This window comes from Geospiza fortis, unplaced genomic scaffold (genome assembly GCF_000277835.1).
Source record: "Geospiza fortis unplaced genomic scaffold, GeoFor_1.0 scaffold41, whole genome shotgun sequence".
NCBI lineage: Eukaryota > Metazoa > Chordata > Aves > Passeriformes > Thraupidae > Geospiza > Geospiza fortis.
Genome location: NW_005054299.1, coordinates 896,278 through 919,604, shown reverse-complemented (window position 1 = coordinate 919,604; position 23,327 = coordinate 896,278). Strand labels below are relative to the sequence as shown.

Sequence of the window (23,327 nt, the reverse complement as noted above, 5' to 3'; positions counted from 1 at the left end):
ACAAGCTTTACTAGAACGGCACTAACACAGCTGTTGTAATAAAACTTCTAGAGCTATCCTGTGAGTGTAAGTTGTTATTACTAAGTTCTGTGATAAAACTTTTTAGCCAGAATACCTACAAGTTGTATACCAAAGGACCAAATCAGGTAGTGTAGGTAAGGGCTGATTTCTGTGCCATAAAAGCCTCCCATTTAGGTGGCTTAGTCCCTTCCAGTTATAGCAGTCCATGAGCTGCACACTGGAGAATAGCAGCAAATATATAGACTCTGAATGGTTCTTTGGTCATGATCAGGTAATTCCCAAATTTATTGCTGCCATTCTGGCTCCAAGTTACAGCCCTTCTTTCAAGTTACTGCCTATATTCTGCTTCACTTATCTTGTATGACTAAAAAAAGAACTTATTTATTTTCCATGCACTAACACATAACTCATGCAGTCACCCATATCATCAGCTCAAGAGAATTTGGGAAAGCACTTCATGGACCTAGCTTAGAAATTCTGCTCCTCAAATTTCACAAAACCTGCCATTGGGTTTTAGCCTAAATTGAAGACACTGTTCCACTCAGAAGTATCCACAGGTAGAACACCTTTGAAGCTTTCTCCGATTTGAGCTTGCGGACCACTTCTCCTTGTTGAGCTACTCTGCTGTACAGAGCCTTGCTGTCTACTGGACATGGGGATGGAGGAATGGGAACAGGAGAACACTGAGGAGGGACAAAGGCCACAGGTGGGCTTCCAGGCTTGTACTCCTGGCCTGTCTGTCGTTTATATTCTGCCTTTAGGGATAAAAGGACTTCCACAGCAGCACCTATCTCATCCTGAAAGAAGAAAGGAAGGGGCAGAAAGAGGGAGGAACAGAGATACAGAGACATAAGATTCTCAAGAGTACCATAAATACTTTCATAAAAAGACCTGCAGTTTATGTGCACCTATTCAATTTTCCTAAGTACTTAGTGGAGTTATTCAGAGAAGTTTTCTCTACTGATCTCCTATTTTAACAAAGTAACTCCTCCTAAGGGATGTACAACCCTAACTGTCCTAAGTAAAATTATAATAATAAATTAATTTAGATCTTCTCATTTATTTCGATTTTATAGTGCCATCAAGATACTACTACTATCAACATTATTTAACCACTGGGCAAACTATGTTATTTTCCCTCTCTTCTTGCTCTGCATTAGAAAGAAAGAAAATAACACAGCTAATAGTAGCTATGTTTGCTACGTACAGTTACAGACAGGAAGATTCTCAAAAACTGTGGCATTTGGATCTTTCCTTTCTGGTTTTGGAGCTTTGTTTCAAGGTCTAAACAGCAACAATTCAATCCTGTGAAGTCATATAATTTGACCATACTGAGTTAAAGAAATGAAGAAATTGACAAGGCATTTAAATCTCAAGGACTTGATTTGGATAGTTAATCAGCTCTTGCTGTTGGGTAAACTCGGTCCATGTTTCAGAGCACCAGCCTAAGAAATTACAGGAATTCACCAATACAAACTTGGTCATACAAATCTAACTGAAGAAATAAGTTTTGGAAAACACAAATCTTGACAGAACAGAGTCCAGTCCAAATGATGACTACTACAAAATCTCTGGATCCATAAGCACCCATTCACCTCCACAGAGAGAGAACAACGGGCTATGCAAACCCAGACAAAACCACAGGATTATTTTAATCGTCACCTTAGATGCTTTCTCAGCTTTCAGTTTTCGGACCACTTCTCCTTGTTCTGCTACTTTATCATACAGGGCTTTACTGTCCAAGGTACCAGAGGTCTCAGGTTTTGATGACTGTGCAGTTCCAGATACTGGAGGATTTCCTGGCTTATACTCCTGGCCTGTCTTCTCTTTGTATTCTGCTTTTAAGGCCAGCAGTTGTTTCACAGCTTTATCAATATCTTCCTTTGCTGCCTTCTTAGCCTTCAAGTCACGAACTAGATCACCCTGTGCAGCCACCTTGTTGTAGATGATGAAGTGACCTTCAGATGACTCAGCACAGGCTGGAGTAGAGGTATGACCAACGACTGGAGCAGATTTTCCTTTTACAGCTGAACCAGCCTTAAAAAAAAAAAAAGAAGCCAAGTACTCAGCATGTAGTCTCGTACAGAAAGAGATGTATAGTATATATGTGTGTATATATGTATATACACATACACACATTTTATGGTACTTTCCTAAACCACTAGTAGTTTACCTCTTTCTTTGCAGTTTCAGCTTTGGCCTTCTCTTTTGACCCAGATGTTGGCATTTCTTTAGTGTGTCCATCAGGGATGTAAATCAAAATGCACGGGGCATCTTTACAGCTGTAAGGACTATAAAAAGATTTATAGAAAACACAACAGTAAAGGAAATAAAAGATAAATATCAAACATTCATTGAAACAAATAGGCTACTCTTTCTAAAAGATGCTTTCACACAACTGCAAGTTTATCTTTGATATACAGGTGTAATTATCTACATTTACACAATTGGGGATCTGCAATGATTCCTCTTACATGTGCATTTTCCTTTTTTATAATATTTATATGTTTATGTTATAATTGCATTTAGATATTTCAATAGCTAGCTAAGAAAGTGTTACAATTAAGTAGTATGTGCACACCCTAATTGGAAAAATGCCTGTTTTATTCTGTAGCACTGCTACTTAATTTCTATACTCCAAGTCACAAGAAAACCATGACCACATTACGAAGTCCAGGTTAGCTGGGGTGCACCTCAAGTACCACATACTTGGCTTAAGACAGTTTTAAGAGGCAGGAATGGAATAAAAGTATAAAAGCCATGCCAGTCCACAGAGATATTCCTCACAAAGATCATGGTAATGGGTAAATATTTGCAGACGACATTACTCTTACCAACGTGTGTGTGTGAAAACACTAAAACACAACAAGCTAAAGCAAATTCTGTGAAGTCTGTTTAGGCCATTCTCAGGTAACTTACCTCACTGGCTCGTAGGGCTGATCACAAATATAGAATCCTCTCCTCTGAAGTTGTATGATGTCTCCTTTTTTTAACTCCTTAAGGCATGGATCACCCAGCATCAGTTCTTCTTGCTGTAAGTATTAAAAGAAATTAGTCCACGTCTAACAGAGCAAAGGAACAGCAAGAAATAGAATAGAGTTGTAGAAGGATAGTGGTGATTTCCTCCTTTTCAAAGTGTCAAAATGCTACTTAATTCCAGCAACAGCAGAAGAAGTACTAGCAAGAAGATGTCACATCATAAGAATGTATCAAGACAAAAACTCAAACTATTGGTTTCAGATGTGTAAAAGCCTGGTAACAACTAAGAATAAACAAGAGTCATATTTAAATTTTGAGATTATGACAGGTTACATGGAAACACAAACTAGATACACCAGCACAATTTATCTGTCTAACAAAAAAACAATTCTATTTTCAAAACCACAACTAGAAACAGTGAGTTAAAAAACAAAACAAAACAAAACAAAAAAACAACAAACATGAAGTTTTGTGGAATTAAAGGGGACAAAAATACAACTCACCTTGCTATTTCGGTTGATATATTGCTTGAAGTCTTCATCTTTACCTAGAACCGGCTTAGTGATCAGATGCTCATAATTAACACAGACAGTTGGGATGAGGGGTGCACGTGGAGTTTCTGCCAACCAAGTGATCTTAGTAGTCTTTTTGAAGTCCTTATTATCTAAGTTTAACTTGGCATTGATAGACACAATTTTTCCACTTGAATTTCTACAGGAAAAAAGAAATTATAATGGTACAGCCTAAATGATCAGTTCTGATTCAATACTGCAAAAATAAGTGTTCAGAGTTCATTTTTGAAGAGTGAATCATAGAAAATGAAAGAGTGCATTCACTGCCATTTAAGTTCTCCACTAATTTTGTTGTCTTAAATATCAATATAGAGTAAAAAGCATGGGGAGAAAAATCTTTGCATATTTATGTTCTCTATCAGAGCTCACCCCATACTGGCACTGTCTCAACACAACCACTCCAAAGATACTGTGATGACATTAAATGGTCCCCTTCCCCACCTCAACAGCTGTGCAACTAAAACTGTGACAGGTTTAGTTTCTCAGTATGCAAAAGCAGTATTTGTTATGGGGTGAAAGTTGTTAACATTCCAGGTGTTTTTCTTCTGTCTGAAAAAACTGTTTTACAGTGGCAATAGTGCCACAGAATCATGGAGAGCACTGGATGAGAGGGACATGCAGTATCAGGACTGACTAATGATTTCCTACCTGAATCTACAGCAATATACACTCTATGCTAACATGCAGTTTCATGGTGTATTTCAAAGTAGATTTATAGACATAGACTCACAGAATGGACATATATGGCCAACCATTAATTCTTTACTGTTACAAGCTTCCTGTTAAAAGAAAAGGCAACAAAAAGCTGAAAAGCAAAAATTAATTTCATCTGCCACTATACAGGTTACCTGTTTAATTTGGTGATGATGATATTGCCCCAATTTATGAACGTAACCACCTCTCCTTCCGCCAGAGTCTCTGCATCTGCGCCCTCAATGAGGACTCTGGAGCTGTACCACACAGGCTTCAACCCAACATCAGCATTCTGTGAATAATGGTTTACATTTCAAAGACAACAGTTGAAGACAGAAGATGGACTATAACAGTAATGCAAAGCTACAATGTTTTTCCACAGCTCTCTCCAGTTTCTTCTTTACAGGCGTTGTCCGCATTCCCCGGATAATTCACCCAAAAAATCCTCTGACAGCATATTCCATATTCCATTGGAAGGTCCATGCATCTTTAGGATCTTACAAGTAAACCCAAATTTTTTCTCAAGTTCCCATTTTGCTCAGCAAATTCCCTTCAAAACTAATTTCAGAACTCTAATTTTTGCTTTTTTATAACGTTATTATGGAAATATATATGGAGCTTCTTTTAGCTGCATAGATTTGTAAAGACAGAAACCAGAACTACATCACTTATAAAATATTCAGCTTTAAAGTATCTCAACAATTGAGATAAATTTCTATTTTCTAAAAAGGCCAACAGCTGTGAGTTCAGACTTTCTCAGCTGGTCAGGAGTTTTCTATTTGTTTATTTAGGTCAGTATTTATTTCATTACATACTGGAGGAAGCATTTACTGGTACTATCAATGTTTTAATATGCTGGCTTGTATCTGACCAAACTTCAGTGTCTTTGAGCGTTGAAGGGTCACAGCTCTCACATCTGCTCAAAACCTGTTTCCTTGTTATCAGCCACAGGCAAGAGGGGAAACCCAATGTCCAACTCTCAGTTACAAGAAATGACTACCGGAGCACTCAGAGCAACAAAATCAAAACAAAGAAATGAAGCAAAGGCTCAGCAATATTCACTCATTTCTCAGTGTAAGTATATATAAGTTAAGGGATGCTTTCAGTGACATTTCAGCACAATTGACTCAAAAGGAAAGTATCTTTGTTACTTGTAGCAGCAAGAAAGAGTTTTATCAGTAACATACTTCCCTATTAAGGGATATTACTCTGTTTACTGGATACTAAAAGTATCAAAACAGCAAGTTCTTAGCTTTTGATAAGAACCATTTGCTGTACAAATTTAAAAGTCATATTAAAAATCCAGAGATTGACAGAATCAACAAGTTAATATGTTACCTCTCCACATAAAACCTGATTTTATAAACCACTTAAAAAACACCTCACTGTTAATGGATAAAGAGTGTTTACTGTATTATAGCAACAGAGCTGGAATAAAATTTAATATTTAACCTCTGTGAAAGTTAGCATCAAACAATAGGAAAACCAGCTTGAGTAGTACTCCAGGCTTGTAATGACTCACTCTTCTGAAAACTCACAGAGAGGCCTTTTAGAGCACCTGTTATAGGCACTCTATATATTTACAAAAAGAGTTCTCTCTTAAAAGAGCAAACATGTTTAGCAGTTGCACAGTTTTGAGGCAAAGCAAAAGTACCCCTTGGATAGATCTCTATCAGACAAGCTATCTGAGCAAGCTAAAAGCAGGACTCCCCTTCCTGAACTGTTTCATGCCAAGGTACTTCCCAACCTTACTGAGCCGCAGTACAAGAATATTAAGAGAGTAAAGCAAGGACCTTTGGGTGTTTAGCCACTTCTTTCATCTCCTCTTGAGCTTCAGGAATATTTACTGGGACCACTGCATCTTTCAGTAAAGCAGTATACCGAGGTGCTACTGGGTCTATAACCTACAGAAAACAAATGAGGTGGATCATGAATATATGCCACTGACAAAAAAATGAGATGCTTTACAAAACAATCACGACCAAAAAAAAGAATATTAACTGGTATTCTTTATGTTACTGCATTTTTTCAAAGTTTGCTTTAATGTCACTTTCATCCAAAGCTACAGAATAGTGAGAAAATCGTGGTAATACTTTACAATTTCCAAACTTTACTAAATACTCTGAGTAAAAACTGGATTGGGTACTACTGACAGCAGAAGTAACCAAAATTATGACCCAACGCCTTATGGGGAAGACACAAAAAATGTACTCTGACACAGTTTTACTGTGCATATAGGCTATTACATCTGAATAGTTTTTTCTCTAGTTAACTAAATTTAAAGCAATAATTTTTAAGTGGAGTTGTTCTTTTTCCAGCAGCACAAGACCTGATCTCACACTCATTTTCCAGGCCAGTACTCCAGCAGAATCAATGACAGAACTGGCTGTAGAGGAGGCATCAATCAAGTCTGCAATTTTACTACAGACACATCAGATACTATAATAAGGCAATACCATAAAATTTACTTCATTTGGATTTCTACAACATGAGTTTGGCAAGAAAAAGGTACCACTAGGATGTCTTCCTGTATCTTTATTGCCCATTATCAAACATAGCAGCTGTAGTTTCTCACAGTATTTTTTATACCTGAAATACTGGTTTGTCAAACTGTTCAGAAGCACTTAAATACATAATTCAAGTAAAGCAGTCATCTAAGGCCAAAAGGAATATCCAGGATCTACCTGGGTAACTGGAAACTGACACAAAGGAAAGCACCTGCTTTTATTAATATGAAGTAATTTTTGCTCTCCTTGGTTTATTCCTGCTCAAATGAAAAGCTACACAGCTATATATTTTTCTATGTTTTTGAGAAAATTATTTAGCTTCTAATTACTTGACATTAGATAATAAAGTGATATGATTATATACTTTTAAGAAGACACACTGTATTAGTTAGTAGTCCCTGAAGTCAGACACCTAAATGTTAGACATACACTTTGAAAAAGGACTTGTGTATGTATCTCAAAATGCAGGGGTATTATACGATTTAATATCCTAATTTTGATAATTAAATGACCAGATTTTATAGTGTTATTACCAGGTTCTTTATTTTATTCATTAAAACTCGCAATCCCTCATCTGGTGCTAAAAATTACAGGATCACGTATAAAATATGAGTTGTCACACTGATAAAGTCTTTGAGCTCAGAATTACCTCTAAGCAGCCAACTGGTTTTTCTCATATCACAGATAGCTTTCAATCTGCACAGCCACATGTAAATAAAATTGGCTAATAAATATGGTGCTGTACAAGAAGCTGAGTCAGAGGTCTAAGAAACTCACTTTAAAAGTAAATTTTAAAAAAATGAGCCTTGACAGTCCATTGTGGTTTCCTCCCCTCAAATCAGTTGTTAGTCATAAATATATTTATGCAGCAACAGAAAGAACCAATTCATAAACCTACATGTATGTAGCAAATCAAATGCAAAATACATGAAGAATTACAAGACACATGCCAGACAAGCAAAAACTATTTAAATGAACAGATCTGGGTACTATCTAAGCAAAACCAAGCAGGAATACCAATGCAAAATAACAGGTGTTTCCACAATCACACAAAATATGCAATCCTCATGAAAATAAATCGCCTTATTATAGTGTCCAAGCATCTGCTGCCAAAAAGCAACTCATCATGTTAAGATGCAATATTCCTGATTTGCCATTCAGTCAGAAACTCCAGCAGTGCTGGCTTGATCTCCCCAGGAAGAGCACACAGTGCGTTCATCCTTTTGCCACAGAAAGGAAACGTGGCCAACGTGAACCAAATTGGGGAAAATTTGTGTTTATGTTGACAAATCAGCCAAACCAGAGGTGGGCAGCCTTTGAAAACTAGGAATAATGCATTTTCAGTGGGTTTGTAGAGCTCCTGTTATACAAGCAAGTCTGACTGTGCTATGAAGCTGCAAAATGATAGCTTATGCTATGTATGCTTACAGCAGTGTAAGCTATATGCTAAGGTAAAAAGCATTAAGTAATACCTTCTTACAGATAGCTCGCAGCTTGAAAGCAGAAAAATGAAATGCAGTTTTCAGATCAGATTTACAGCATTAATACCATTATCCTTTCCCGTACTACTAAGGAAGGCAAGGAAGTACTGGTATAGGAGAATCAATAGGATTAGTGCTTCTTCAGGTTAGAAGGGGGGGACATTCCATTTTCCTGAGAGTGCGCCAAATGATGCAGCATACTGCAACTGCTACTTGTTGCGATAAGCACTCCAATGAACGCTGGATTCTCTACATATCCTAGAAAGAGGATATCAGGAGTAGCATCAAATCCGAGTAAGCACATACCTTTTTGTTAAAGGACCAGATTTTATCCCACTCCATATTCACAACAGATCGAGAGGAGCCCTGGATAAAAAAAAAAACAAATCAACACCACTTTAATATAAATATTCTAGCTCTTAGACTAATTTAAAACAAAGTTCTTTGAACTGAAAACTCTGTACGGTTTCTTTTCATTAAAAAGTTTTTGAGCTTGCAAAATAAACCTTCTCCAAGTAAGAAAACTGCAAGTCCCTTTTGCCAACACCTACTCACAGGTGCTACCATTGTTGAAGCAATAGACGTCAAAGTAGCAAAGCTTCAAAAGCAGAAACCTCCCAGTGACAAGTACATTAAGTGAAGCTTCACAAAAATTTGCGAAACTTATCGAGGGAGATTCAAAGAATCAGAAGAAAACACCCACCTGAGCAGCAATAAACTGTTTTAGCCCTTCAACTGTCATGCCTCTTCTCAGGACACCACGGACAGTGGGAAATCTTGGGTCATCCCTAGTGGAAAAAGGTATTCCATTAGTGCCATATGCTAAATTTTCTAACTCTGCACTTATCAAGAACTCTACTAATACTGCCACACACAAAAGGCACAGCCTCAGTGTATTTCACTCACTGAGCTCCCAGCTAGGTGAAAGTACCTAACTGAGAAGACTGAGCTCTTATCCATACAAAAAATATGGTGAAGGTTAGGTCTCTCAAAAACTAGCAAGACAAAAGTTATGTCCCTATCCATTATTTCCCCTCCAAGGGCACCCAGAAAATGTTGCTGGAAAGAAGTGACAATGCTACCTCTTTATATAAGTGATAAAATTCTATGATTTTTTTTTCTCTTATGGAAGAAATAAAAAGGCCTGATCTGCAATGTAACATTTGAATTTGGTGGGAACATGAATCAAACCTTGCTGAGGACCTAACAGGGAGGCTCAGGGAAGGAAAGATAAAGACCATCATAAGATCAGCTACACCTTTAGGGAAAAAAACCAGGCAGGGACAAAAAAGGATAAATTTGGCTCTAGTCAAGCGGCTCCATGCATGAACTAGGAATCTAAGCTTCCAACTCAACTGACAACTAGACAGCTAGTCCACCAAACATTGTCTGCAGAAATCCAATCAATCTGAAAATTTAACAGAAAGAAGAAGGGTGAGGGCAGGTTGGAGAGAAGTGGGATGAATTTGACTAGATGAACAGGACCAGAAATACTTCAATCCAGGCCCTCTTCTGGCATTGTTTAGGAATGACTCCAATGACAACAACCAATGACTCAAGAGTGGAAAACATGTAAATAATACCCACAGCAAGAGCCAGAGTCCAAAAATAAGCTGCCTCATGTTTATTACAGGCCATGAATATGTATGTACACAGCTACTGTAGAGTAGGAAACAGACACATTGTACATACACAAGCCAGTTAAATTAATCTGTATTCTTTAATATTGTTTAAATATTCATTCAAACTATCTCAAAGCAAAAATGAATGTGCCAGTCACAAGAATCTTAGGGAACAGTGCTGACCTACAGCCATGGAACATACCATCCATCCACAAGGCCTTCGTTGACAAACCACGTGAGCTTTCTCTTGGAGAGCACAGTGTTGTTGAGGTTTAGCCTGCTATACTCCCATATATACGGTTTCCTTATACCCAGAGCCTCAATAATCCAGTAGAATTGTTCATCTCTGTCATGGTATTCAGTTGTTCTCAGCGCATGTGTGACACCTTCAATACTATCAACAATGGGGCAGGCAAAGTCGTATGTGGGATAAACACTGACAAAAAAGATCTTTAATCAGCAGGGTAGAACAAAACACTTTCCTCCCACCGAAACATTTAAACTCAGTGCAGTTTATATTCAAGCATTATAAATATTTCTAACCTATGCCCTGAAACCTTTCAGATGAAGACTAAAATAACACATACACAACTTACAGTCCACAGAAAGATGCAGAGGGCAATATAATTTTAAGATGAAGAAAGCCTTCAAGAAATGAACTGATAACGTCCTTAATATTCAAGCCTAACAAAATAACCCTACACTGCTAATGTTTTTTCCAAACATATATAAGCACTAAAACTGAAATAATATTCACTGTTGACCATAATGGCCATCTCACAGGTTTTAAAAGTAATTTGCACAAGTTTCAGGAAGTCAAGAGACTCATCACATATTCTAATTGAAAAATGTTAACAAGTTCCAAGTATTAAAAGAAATTAACTAAGGAATTGTAAATGTCCTGGAAAGAGCAAAAGCTACAGGCCACACAAGGAGAAAGTGGACATACTTGTAGGTACTTCCTGTCCGAGGGTGAGGCTGATTTTTACAACGATAAAGCGTTGGATCCCTCATACATCCATTATTACTACTCATATCTATTTTTGCCCGTAGACAACAAGTTTGTCCATATTCTGTTCCCTTTTTCATTTCTTCCCACATTTGTAGATTCTTATTGACACCTAAGAACAACAAAAATACACCATTTTCTAAGGTATTATGAAGCTGATACAGAATCAAGTTTTATTATTGCAGTAAGAAAAATCAGTGTCATCCCCTCTTTGGACACTGCAATTCATTTTCACACATTTTACATTATGAATTTTTTAAGTGATAATGAATGGTGATGAATTCATACATACACAAGTTTACTGCCCCGGTCTAAATGTGTACTTAATCCATCCAGCCTTGTAGAACATATTTGTTAATAAAAATCAAGCTTTGATACCAAATCAAAAAGGGAAGAAAGCAAGACCAGAGCTTAAAATATCTTACAGTTATTTCTGTGTTTAGATTCCACTCTTTGCTCACGCTCTGCTTTCATTTGTTCTGCAGGAGTATCATCCACATATGCCTTCCCTTCTTGAATAAGCTTCTCAGCATATTTCATTATTGTTTCAAAGTGATCCGAGGTATATGTAAATTGATCTGGTTTGATGTGCAGCATGGCAACATCTTCGAGAATAACCTGCCAAGTGTGAAAATGTACACTGTAATATTCAGGAAAGGTAGTTTTCTTACATCTTTATCCTCTTCAAGTAAGATGTAGTGTTTTTAATGGTCCATTGTCCAGGAAGGATAAGCCATAAGAATAAGCATGAAAGAAAAGAGAGGCATGCACTTATCATTCTTTCACAGCCTATAATCACTCTGCTATCTTACCATACCTTTTCAAAGTCTTCTTTCTCTTTTTCTGGATTTGTGTCATCAAATCTCATAATAAGCTTTCCTTTGAAGTTAACTTGGTAGTGCTGATTTAGCAGGGCAGCTTTGGCATGACCAATATGCAGATATCTAAAAAGGAAATTAAAAAATAAATATATACACCAGAACTACTTCAGCTAGACTCTTTATTTGTGAGGGAAGGAGAAAGAATGGAAAGCAATACCTAAGAGTAACAAACAGCAAACCTAGGATATTTGCTGAAATACTACATGTTTATGAAAACAGATTAAGTTTCTTCTCCCACAAATTTAGTAGTTGACTGTTAAAAATAACTAAATCTGTAAATTAGAGTGTTGCTATGGATATAAAGATTGGACTGCAATTATCTCCATTTTTACAGATTAACTTAAACCAACTGCTGATGATACCCAGGAGCAGCTACCAGATAATCTGAACCTACCACATTCTCAAGAGTGGAATTTTCCGATTACTGCATATTTTTTAATATAAGCTATAAAGCTACTGACTAACTTAAACTAAATATAAATCCCCAAATCCACAAAATTAAAATCTCTTACAAAAAGAGAGTAACATGTCCCTGAAGAACAGTGTTTTAAAACACCAGGATTAAGACACTAAAAACTACTAAAGTAAGCTGAGAACAATATATGTTATAGACATACACGTACAAAATACATAATTCACAATATTTGAGTAAAGTTTATATTGGACTAACAGAGTAAGAAACTCAACTACAGAAGTCACGTGATGCTGAACAGCCAGTGTAATGAACACATGCAATAGTGGAAATTTTATAGGCCATCAGGCAACTCCAAAAAGAAACAGAAAATGAAAAGGTGGCTGAAAATTGAGTTTATTATACTGGCTCATCACATCTTCTCTGTGTGGTCTTTAAGGAGTTTGTGTTTTGGTATTCCATACAATCTGGACACCTGGCCCTCCATTATACATCTGGTGTCAAGCTTCCCCAAGGAAGGCTATACATCTTTCCTTTCATCTTCCCATACATCTTTCCTTTCTCAAATCTAAGCTGCCTTGGGAAGCATCGAGTCCCTTGACCCAATTCATAAGGACTGCATGTCCACACCATAGCTCCTGGCAGGGCACACACATCCATTATCTATACAAATGCCATCCTCCTGCTTCTCCTCATCCCACTGCTGAGCTGCATAACACCATCTCACAACTAAACTCCCCATTCCAAGTCCATATAACAGCGCAATGAAGTACAGAGGAGACGTGAACAAACAGCTCTAGTGGAGACAGAGCTTTAAACACTCATTTGGTTTAACAGCTTTGTCTGATAAGCCGATTACCATTCTCACCAAAATACTTAAAAAAAAAACCCAACAAAATAGGACCTTGGCAAAGTATTCATGTTTCTTACCCACTTGCTTCAGGAGGAAACCTCACAATGACCTTTCCCATCTCTGCGCCAGGAAGTTCAACAAACTTCCCAACATCTGCTTTCTTTTCTTTTTCTGTTGCCTTGAAAACAGACATAATTACAGATTGTATTAGCTGTAAAATCGGATATAAAACTCTAGATAACAACTGCTATATCAAAGTCTCCTTTCAAACCTACAAGTTGCCATACTGGACTCCAAATTCATCTCTTCACAACTTTCACATCACTCAGGACTCCAAATAAAGAATAATTCTTGAGTTTTAAGTTATTTTGTCTTCAAATCTGGTCCAGGACTGAAAAGTCCCACTAAGTTGTCTAATTTATTCCATAGAAGAAAACAATTGCTAGTTAAGGTTTTGTACCTTAGTGTTCTTAACCTGAACATTATTAACAAATTCAGTCAACTTTCAGTCAAGAGCAATCTTTGCAGGTCCATCAGGATCTCAAATTGTCTTTAGAAAAAGCAAACAATATAGCTAAAGAGCAGTGCTGATTAAAAGAAGAGGTGCCACATTTCCACAATTCCACCTACACACTGGACTAGACAACTCATGCCTTTTTAAATTTGAAAGCAACAGCTTTAGCTGTAAACAAGAGTTTATAAAAGTTTAGTTCACTGTATGACTGCTTACTTTCAGTATTTAGTTCTCTAACTTAAAGAGAAAAAATTCTCGCAGTGTATTCACAGAAATAAAGCTACTCTCTCCAGAAGACCTGAGTAAATCTTACCATTTTAACCTTTGGTGAGCCAGCAGCCCACTTGGCTCCTACAGACTGGAAAGCACGTTGTACCTCAAGGAAGCTGTACCACCGCTTCGCATGCACAGGAGCTTTGTTTTGTTCTAACTGCTCTTGCCATGTACCATTATCTGTTAGAAAACAAAGAAGTTTTCAAACCATTAAACTATAAAAATAAAATTATTTTTATCAACAGCAGCTTTTCAGATTGCTCTTAAGAGCACCAACACTGAAAAAACACCAAAAGCTGCTAGCTTTTAATCCTAATTATTCCCTTTACTTTCAAGTGGAATTGGGTTATACTGAATGGTAGATTGTCACCTATCACCTTTAGATATAGAGCTAAGAGAAAATAAAAACCAAATCCATAAAAACAGATCATCAAAGCTTCTTTAACCTCTAAAGGGTATTTTGCAAAGTAACAGCTACCTCTTTTAATAATTCAAAGTAAACACCGAAGAAATTTCCTCTGTTAAGATAATGTCACAGAAAGGTCAATGCATATAATTTTACGTTGCACATTTTCATATTGAGGCAACAGGTAATAAAATATGTTCTTGCAATTATTAGCACAAAAGAAATTAGAAAAAGTTCCACCTAGGGCTTACAGCTCATAAATTTCCAAATGTAGCAACAATTTAAAAAAAATAAAATCTAGGATTTCCTAAGCTATACTATTACCATCACTAGCAATGCACAGGTCACAGCAGCGTGCATGACAGTAGACAGTCTGTCATAGAGCTAGGAGTCACTAGTAGCATCCACAAAAAAGAAAAATTGGGGATTCCTGTTGTATATTGATTGAGTATCAAAATATTGACATTGCAAGCCAGTGAAACAGACAATATAAACCAATACCTTTTAGTACAGCCCAGACACACAAATCTGCAAGACTCAGAGAGTTCCCCACCAAGTAGGTCCGTAGAGACAGACAGTGGTTGAGTTCTTGGATGGCTGAAGGGAACTGGCTGGCAGTGGATAACTTTGTAGCACTGAACTCCAGCCAGTGGTCAATCTTGTTTGAAGGACAAAAGACAGTTAAAGTAACTAATGGAATGAGAATTAAGCTTGTTAAATAACTGAATAATACACAATTGATCTAACAGCTGAACAGAAGATATTAAAAGGAACATTAGAATTAAATATATCAGATCATAACATATGTTGAAGGAATATTTAAAATAAATTATACTGAAAAATTTACCAAGAACAATACTAAATAATTAAATTTAATTTCTTCCTTCAGCATGAATTCAAATTGCTGAAAACATCAACTTCACTGAAGTTATTTCCATTGGTAAAATAATAAGCAGTTCTCAGGTACTCCCTTATCACAAGAGTATATAAAAATCATCACTCTCTTCTAGCTATTTAGGTATCATATTTGTGACCTACTTCCTCTTCCTGGTGCTGCTGCTGGTTAGTATACCATTTTCCCCTCAGTCCCTATTTTCTCTTCCTCATCTCCTTTTAGATTTGAAGAACTCAAACCCCTGATCTTCAAAAGTCCTACTCCCCACTCCTGCAAAAGTCTTTTCCATCTATCTTTGTAGATAAACACAAAAAAATATTAAGAATTAGGCTAGTTAATAATATAGCCCTGTGTATAAACTGAATCCCTCAATCCTGCAAGAGACTAAGTGTCTCTTCTCTGGTCCTATTTCATGTGTAACTGTTCTGCAAACTGCAACGGGAATCCTTCCAACGTTCAAGCCAACGTGGCAGGCACAGATGTAATCACAACCTCCACAGAATTCAGTTCAGTCATTTGCAGTTGCATGCCAAAATATGTGCACCACAAATGCAGCTGTCCATGTACTTCTCCAAGTACAGTATTATTTTAGAAAGAGGCAGAAGTGAAAAGTATTGTACCAGCCCTGAAAGTGCGCTTGCTGAGGTCTGGGCTTAACTTAAAAACAAAGGATTTGGACAGAAATTTTAAATAGCCACAAGATAACTTACAACTTTTTAATGCCTCACAGGCAAAGTAGTAAAACAACACTTCCCTTGAGACCAGCTATGAGGGCAGAAGAGTGATTGAAGAGTGATTACCACTGGTTTCAAGAAGAAAAGACCAGAATCAAATCCTTCAGTTCCTCCCCAAATTTTAGAAGAGTAAATTTCAATTTGTCTGCTAGTTTCAGCTATCAATTTAAAATTCAGCATATGATTGATTATTCTGACCTAGACCCAGGAAGAAACCAGGGTCAGAGTTTTGTCTATCATACACAGTAAAAGCTACTTCAGGATTTCAATGCCACACAGCGTTCCTTGGTGTTACACTGAAGTGTTACAAGAGAGCAACTGATGGCAACAGAGCTGAGGGAAGTGAGGAGGGAAAATCCATGTTTTACCTTCCAACTTGAATTATTTTATTTTAGCAAACTCTCTGCTTAGGAGTTGCTGTTGCAGGAGTGGGCAAGGGTAACCCTTCCAAAGTTCAGATTTCTTAGTCTTTATCCAGTTTTCTTAGTCTTTATATTTCTTTATATGAAGGAGGAAGCTTACCAAAGCAAGCACCTCAGCATCCCACATAGCTGGAACCTCAGTCTAACAGTAAAATGCAGAACAATAGACACAAAGTCAAAAAGAAAAACCCAAGCCCAAACCTCCCCTGCCCCCAAACTTAGAACAGGCCAAAAGACAAAAAGGGAAAAGGAAAAAAACCCCAAGAGACAAAAGAGTGATTCAAGGCCAAGGTGGATGGGGCTTTGAGCAAACTGGTCTAATGGAAAGTACCCCCACCCATAGGAAATAGATGGTCTTTACGGTCCTTTCCAACCCAAACCATATTATGATTTAGTGATTCCTTCTCACCTCAGTGTGTTCCAACAGATTTGAGCCATACAACCCAGCAGAGGCAGCAACTCGAGCCAGGTACCGAGCTATTGAATTCACATCAGTAAATGAAACTTGCCTAAAAAAAAGATAGGGGCAAGGCAAAGGTAAATTACTACCTCCAGTCAGTTCAACTTTAATTGCACATACATTGTTGAAACATGTGCAAAGCAAACACAAAATAACTTCCAGGTGAGCCAAAGGTACCAGGTCACCAGAGCACCAGAGTAGAAAAACAAAAATAAAATAAACCTAGCACAAGAATAAATAAGTCCTTCCTTTTCTATCACCAGATGGAATAATAACCTTCTAAATGTGCGAGAATTTTGTTTAAGCTGAAAATGAGAAAATAAGACTGATTATTCTTTCAAATACTAAAACTCTCTCCACATCTGACAGCATTCGTAAGTATAACCCGAGCTACAGATTTTCCAGATTATATGGAGCTAATCAATATCTGTTTTCTTTTCATAAAAGAAGGATCACTTTGAAGAGGATTCGTAGTGAATCAACAGAAGAATTGAGAGGGCTTCATCATGGTTTTAAGGGCTAGCATCAGGGGAAAAAATCCCTGTTCATTTGTTACTTACTTTACTCAATTCACAGTTCACAGAAACCATCCCCTGGTGAACAAACTTTCCTGCCTGTATTTGTTTTGTTACCCAGTCTTCTCCAGATAACAGACTAATTTGAATTTGTTGTCCCCATTCTGCTTATGAAAGCCCTCAACAGATCTGTAGAAGAAGGGCTCTCCAAAGGGAGTACGCCTTTGTTTTCTTGTCCCTTTTCTACATTACATACAGTATCAAAAAAAGCTGTAGACTGTCAGAAATCTAGCTTCCGGTTCATCTAAGATAAATTAATATTTGCTAAAGAGCTTTGGAAGAAAGATGCATCCAGAAACATCAGTTCTCCAGATAATACTCATCGCTATTCTACAGTCCCACATAGATGCAGACTGCAAAAACAGAGCTCCAATTGCTTCCAAATCAAGCATTGATATCAACAAAAGGAGTCCCTGTACGTGGTTTTTTTTTAACATTTACTCAATTTGATGGACGGAATGCTATACTCCAACTTGTCCAACCAAGGTTCCACTTCTGTTCTGTCATTGTTCTCTATTTCCTTTTTTACCTACTGCATCCTTCATAAAATCAAAAGAATTCTGACAGCCCTCAAGCCTTGCAAAAATCAACAAAAGTTCTGAAAATTATACAGAATGTACTTGATATATTAACAATTAGAATGTGTCCCATTTTTAGTACAAATGGACCAGCCAGTCTCATTAGGCTAACTGCAGTACAACCTAAGGAATATAGTTCATTGGGAGGGGTTTTTTGGTTTGCTTGTTTTTAATTCTGCTTGCTTTCCAAGCATCTAGGATCCAGTACATATATAGAAGATCCATAAAATGTAACTAAAACCCAAAGTCACAGTAGGTTGTTTAAATTATACCCTACTGTGTACTTGAAAATGTGTCCTATTCTAATTTCCCACTATCAGATTTTAAGGAAGCTTTTATAAACTGAGAAAAACAAATAATTTCCAATACAGTTTCACTTGAAAAGTCTGTGAAATGTACTTTTACTGTTTTCTCTAATTCATACCAAAACAAATATCCCTTGATTATTCAAGCAAAACTGAATACATGTATGAAATGGGAAAATGTTACTCTGAGTAAATCTTACTTATGCTTTAAAAGTTGTTATTTCCTTCAGGAAAAACAAAATACTCCCACCCAAACATCACTAATTGACCTCTTTGAAAAAGTTATAAAATACTTTCTGCAGCCAGTGCTTGCTAACTCCAGGGCTAAGTAAGGAAGAATGAACAGGGAAAATGCAATGCTACAGGCAAAGAGTAGCTATCGAGAGTGACATGAAATGCCACTTAATTAAACACCAGGGCAAATGCTCAAGAAGACAAGATGCAAAGAAGGGACCAAAAAATAATAGCAAACACATAATACAAAAAGCCCCAAAACACAAATTATTTCCAACCATAATAAATCAATGTTGAATTGATTTGCTAAAAGCTTTTGCTTGATCTGCCTAGGAAGAACAACTACTCTGAAATGTGCATGTGCTCACCACACAAAAGCTGTACTGCATCTTGTTTTGACAAGACACAGGTACACCAAAACTCTCCAAAAAGCCATCAGCACTTAGCAGAGTAGTTTGCTTAGGAGCTATTACTACAAGAAGTTTTGAAGTCTTCAAAAATAACCTTTAAAATAAAATTCATCATCTCAAATGAGTGATAAACCTTTTAGGTAGCTGGCTGACAGCTAAGTTTCAGCTAGTTAGCTAAAAATTTTGTCACCAGATTTTAACTGAGCTTCAAAACCGAACACATAAGAATCACAAATAAAATGTTATTTCTTGTTCAAGTGAAGTCATTAGAACTAATGGATTAAAAAAAAAATCAAAATCTGAAACATCTAAAGTGATTTTCACAACATGCCAAACAAGATGCTTCAGCAGAACTGATGCCATGAAATCCATTTAGCAAAAGCATTAGTTGAGATATGAGTTCAGCTGATGCCTCTTACATTGCAGATATACTTTTAACAGGCTTTAAGGCAGAGAATCAATTTTCAAAATTATTAAAACCAAGCAAGGGAAAATTAATGCAATACTGAGGTCTGGAATAACTTCTTGAACATAAGCCAATGCAAGGGATGACAGGACACTAACACACAAAAATTTCCATCTGATGGGCCCATGATTCTAGACATTATCTACCCAGGGCCAAAGTGCAGAAAAAGAGTGTTTGCTTTACATTTCTGACAAGTTCCATTACAGCCAAAATGAGTGGTTTTGCAATGCAGTAGGAAGAAGGCACGGCAACACTAAATTATTTAATGAAATAAATATTATTTCAAATCAAATGATACACATTAAAAATATTGTGTCACAGGAGCACATATATGTATAAATACATATATATATGCATATATTTTAATATATATATATATATATATCCATACACTGCCCAAACAGTCAAAGTAAAACAAAATCCAAACCCAACTAAGGCTACTTAAGGGGAAAATTTTCTCCTGCAAGTAAAAAATATCAAATAAACTTTCTGTTATGTAAGCTGTATCCCACATGTGCAAAACACACACTGAAGATTATTAAAGCTGTACCAATTAAATCCCAATATAACCTGTCATATTTCTCTTGCTTTCATTCAAAATCACAAATTCAGTGCCATCACCAGGCACAGCAAAAGACAACATGCAATATCAGATCATGCAAGAACCCCTATGTGAGTTCGGGTCTAACATTTTAAACAGAAACAGTATTTGCAACCAGTAAAACAACCATGACTGAAGGCTGTGAATCTTCCTGTGCTTTGATTTTCTGCAAATATATGTACATAGTGACAAGCTTATTATCTAAGGTTAGAAGACATGGAAATGCTCAGTTAGTGTTAATTTATGAGGAGCAGGTCAGTAACTGCAATACAAAATGAAATATGTTGCTGCTATAGCCATTCTACAGACAAGCAGGTATTCCAGTCTATGATGCATTGGTGGCTCTAACATCATCTTCTACTGAATTAGCTCACAAAATGAGAGTTTGCCAGTAAGTCTGTGAACAATAGCTTCCCCCCAATCTTCAAAAAAAAATCAGTGTTCGAAAACCACAGTTATAATCAGTAATTCCAAATTCATCATGGTGTTACCATACTTTAAGTTACAAGTGCAATGCTCATATGCACAAATATGCTCCTAACTGCAGATACTAAATCCCAGAGTTTACACTGATATGTCAGGCAGCAGGATCTCTCCTCTTGATATATCCAGATGTCTTAACTCATATGGAATTGAAGATGACAATGCAGCTTCCCAAAACTAAGTGTTAGTCCTGCATTTCTGATAGGCATTTGATCTTACTCAGACTGTAAAACCATCTTCGTGTCCCAAACTTGAAGTTACCCATTCCAATGGCACAGTATTTTTAGGACAGACAATAGAATACTACAAAAATTTCCAATATTCTTTCTACAGTGTGCAGATGGATACACTGAATAGCACTACACAGGTAATTAGCACTTTGCTGACATAACATCATGCCTTTGCTTATACACACACATGAGGGAGCTTAAAATGATGTCATCTAAACATTCAAATTTCAGTCCACCACACATGTACAAGCCCAAGGAATCTTATACTATCAAACCTCTCTAATATAAAACAGCCTTGCTGTTGGTAACCCATGGCACCACACAAAGTCCTAAACAGTAAAGTGACTGGTACAGCATAAATATTACACATAGGTACATGTAAATAAAAAGTTTTTTCCATAACGATCTAGTTCAGAATATACTGTAAATGTTTTGCCTGTGCTAGAGACACCAGTAATGCAGTGATGAATAAAACTGTGGGTTTTTTTCTTTTCCTCCTACCTCAAAAGGTTACTGTCAATGCTAAAACCATGTGATTTTTAAAACTGCTGACCCAAAGGTAGAAGGAGAGATGCAAAGTCACTTACTCAGACACAGAGAGGATGGTTTCTTTGCCTTCTTGCACTGAAATTTCAACATCATTCTTCACATGCTCCAACGTCAGCAGAGCTCCTTGAAAAAACAAGAGAAAAAGATATTCAACTTCCTTCCAGGAGAGATACATTTCATAGTTACAAACAACCACTTACATCTCCTATCCACTAGGACCAGGTGACTGAAGCGACTCCTTCAAGTGAGAATGCCCAGGGAAACAAAAAAATCAATGTTCAGTCTCATATGCAAGAGGCTTCTTCTTGGCAATCCTTACAGCCTCAAATTGATAATGTCCAGCACACAGTGATCTGCAGGGAGCTCGGCAAGTGTCAGCTGTGATACATTTTTGCTTACTAAGGGTATGGAAAAAATTAGTCATGTCCCCCAGTATATGAGGAGAATGTAATCAAAAAGCTCTTAATTATTGAACAATATTACTAATGTAATCCATTCCAGCCCTGATACATGCATCAAAGGAGATCAATTACTGAATATACCAGCATTTTCATATATACCAGATCAAGGATGAGACTATTTTTAACCTGATTTAAAGTTTATGAAAAGATTAGCCATTCAAAACCAAGAAACTTTATCCATGTAAAAGCACAGGAAGCTTACACAGGTTTTCAAAGTAGTTCACCAGTGACAGTAAAAAATGGTCTGCAGAAAGAAAATAATTACTGAAGTTTTTAGGCTACACCAGTGACTGGAAGACAGCTCTGTCCACATTCCAAGAGGCTTGATGCAAACCTGCTCTGATCTCGAGGCTCTACAGCACGACACAGCAGCTCAAACAAAGCACCGAGCTCACTTGGCTGTGTTTCTGCACTGGCTCTGCTCCAGACTCAGCCTGCTGAGCATAAGCAGAGGAGCTTGTGTTCTCTAACTTTGCTCAGAGGCATGTACAAAGGCAGTAAGCTTTTGCATAGGCAAAACAGGAACTGTACTCTAGGTCTGGAAAGCCACCCAACCTGTTAAAGTCTCCACAGCATGCTGTGCACTTTACCTTCCCTTGAACAACGCTCCAGCTACCAAAGCAGATGATACTAGAAGCTATTAATACACTGGCCTAAATACAAACCACTGGAGCTAGGAATTCCCTAGCTCTCACCTCTGCTCAGCTGAAAACCCTTCTTGTGGCATTAAGAGTAAGTCAAGGTTCTTCTCATCCCTCAGCTATTCATCTGTGAAATTCAGGGTGACATCTCTTATGCAATACGTTAGTAAGACATAAGTATTTTAATAATATGCACGGAAATGCTTTGAAAATAACAAGTATTATGTGCACCAAGCTATGTAATTAACACTGATGACATTAAAAACTACTACACTTTTCTTGCACAGCAGACACAATGAAGAGTATGAAGTAGGGATGAGTAAGAGTGCGCTTGTCTCCTTGATATAAATGTTTCATCTGTAATATGTAACATTTCTGACACAATCATGCAATCTCCTGAAATAAACCTCCAGTGTCACACACCAGCTGTCAAACAAAATAAGCGCCCAAAGCCCCTAAACCTGATGTTAATCATAATTCACATTGCATCATTTTCTTTTTTGGCAAATCAGTATAAACAAGTCTCAGGAGACATGTTATTTAAAACATATATGTTTTTACACCTTGAATCAGTAATTATGCAAGTTGTATTCAACTCTGAAATCCATTTGGGAGTAACAGCAAGAAAAATAAATCAATAAACTATGATGAAGAATAGGAAGAAAATTTATTTTGAACAGCTACAACGAAATGGAGAAATTTTATGAAGCACATACAAAAGATTGTTTCCAGGTAGGTGAAAGTGCAATGAAGGAGGTTCTCACATTTTTAAAGGTAAAATAACACCGAAGGGCAGGGAGCAACTGAGAACTTCGAGCCAGCTCCCCAGACGGGAATTTTAGCAGCGGATTAGAACTCAAAATGAAAGACAGCAAGACAGCGGCAGAGCTCACGAGCAGGCGATGTGAACTAGGGCTGCACTGAACATTCAGCCGCAACGTGCCAAATCACCCGAGGCTGCACCCGTGCCCGAGTTCCTGCAGCCAGAGTTATGCCCAGCGCCGGCCGCTCCGCCACGGCCCGAGCAGCTGCCCAGAGGGACCCGCGGCGGGCACACGGC

The 23,327-nt window shown here is 37.3% G+C and overlaps 1 protein-coding gene across 3 annotated transcripts in view; it reads right to left on the bottom strand.

Annotated features, from left to right (window-relative positions):
• Positions 1–21,282, bottom strand: part of EPRS1 (glutamyl-prolyl-tRNA synthetase 1) — a 35,116-nt gene extending 13,834 nt beyond the window's left edge. For 2 of the 3 annotated variants that reach the window (XM_014308206.1, XM_031059240.1), the window contains exons 1-18: positions 21,204–21,282; positions 16,684–16,783; positions 14,725–14,881; positions 13,858–13,997; positions 13,108–13,208; positions 11,702–11,828; positions 11,310–11,502; positions 10,825–10,996; positions 10,078–10,311; positions 8,957–9,041; positions 8,560–8,619; positions 8,245–8,265; positions 6,059–6,169; positions 4,421–4,557; positions 3,504–3,711; positions 2,941–3,053; positions 2,195–2,312; positions 1,684–2,058 (exon numbers count right to left, since the gene is read on the bottom strand). In XM_014308206.1, coding sequence (XP_014163681.1) covers positions 1,684–2,058; positions 2,195–2,312; positions 2,941–3,053; positions 3,504–3,711; positions 4,421–4,557; positions 6,059–6,169; positions 8,245–8,265; positions 8,560–8,619; positions 8,957–9,041; positions 10,078–10,311; positions 10,825–10,996; positions 11,310–11,502; positions 11,702–11,828; positions 13,108–13,208; positions 13,858–13,860 — 2,058 coding nt within the window. In that variant the 5' untranslated portion in view covers positions 13,861–13,997; positions 14,725–14,881; positions 16,684–16,783; positions 21,204–21,282. Of the gene's footprint in view, positions 1–587; positions 819–1,683; positions 2,059–2,194; positions 2,313–2,940; positions 3,054–3,503; positions 3,712–4,420; positions 4,558–6,058; positions 6,170–8,244; positions 8,266–8,559; positions 8,620–8,956; positions 9,042–10,077; positions 10,312–10,824; positions 10,997–11,309; positions 11,503–11,701; positions 11,829–13,107; positions 13,209–13,857; positions 13,998–14,724; positions 14,882–16,683; positions 16,784–21,203 lie in introns of all 3 variants that reach the window. The other variant, XM_031059230.1, reaches the window with a different exon arrangement.
• Positions 21,283–23,327: the final 2,045 nt, after the last annotated feature.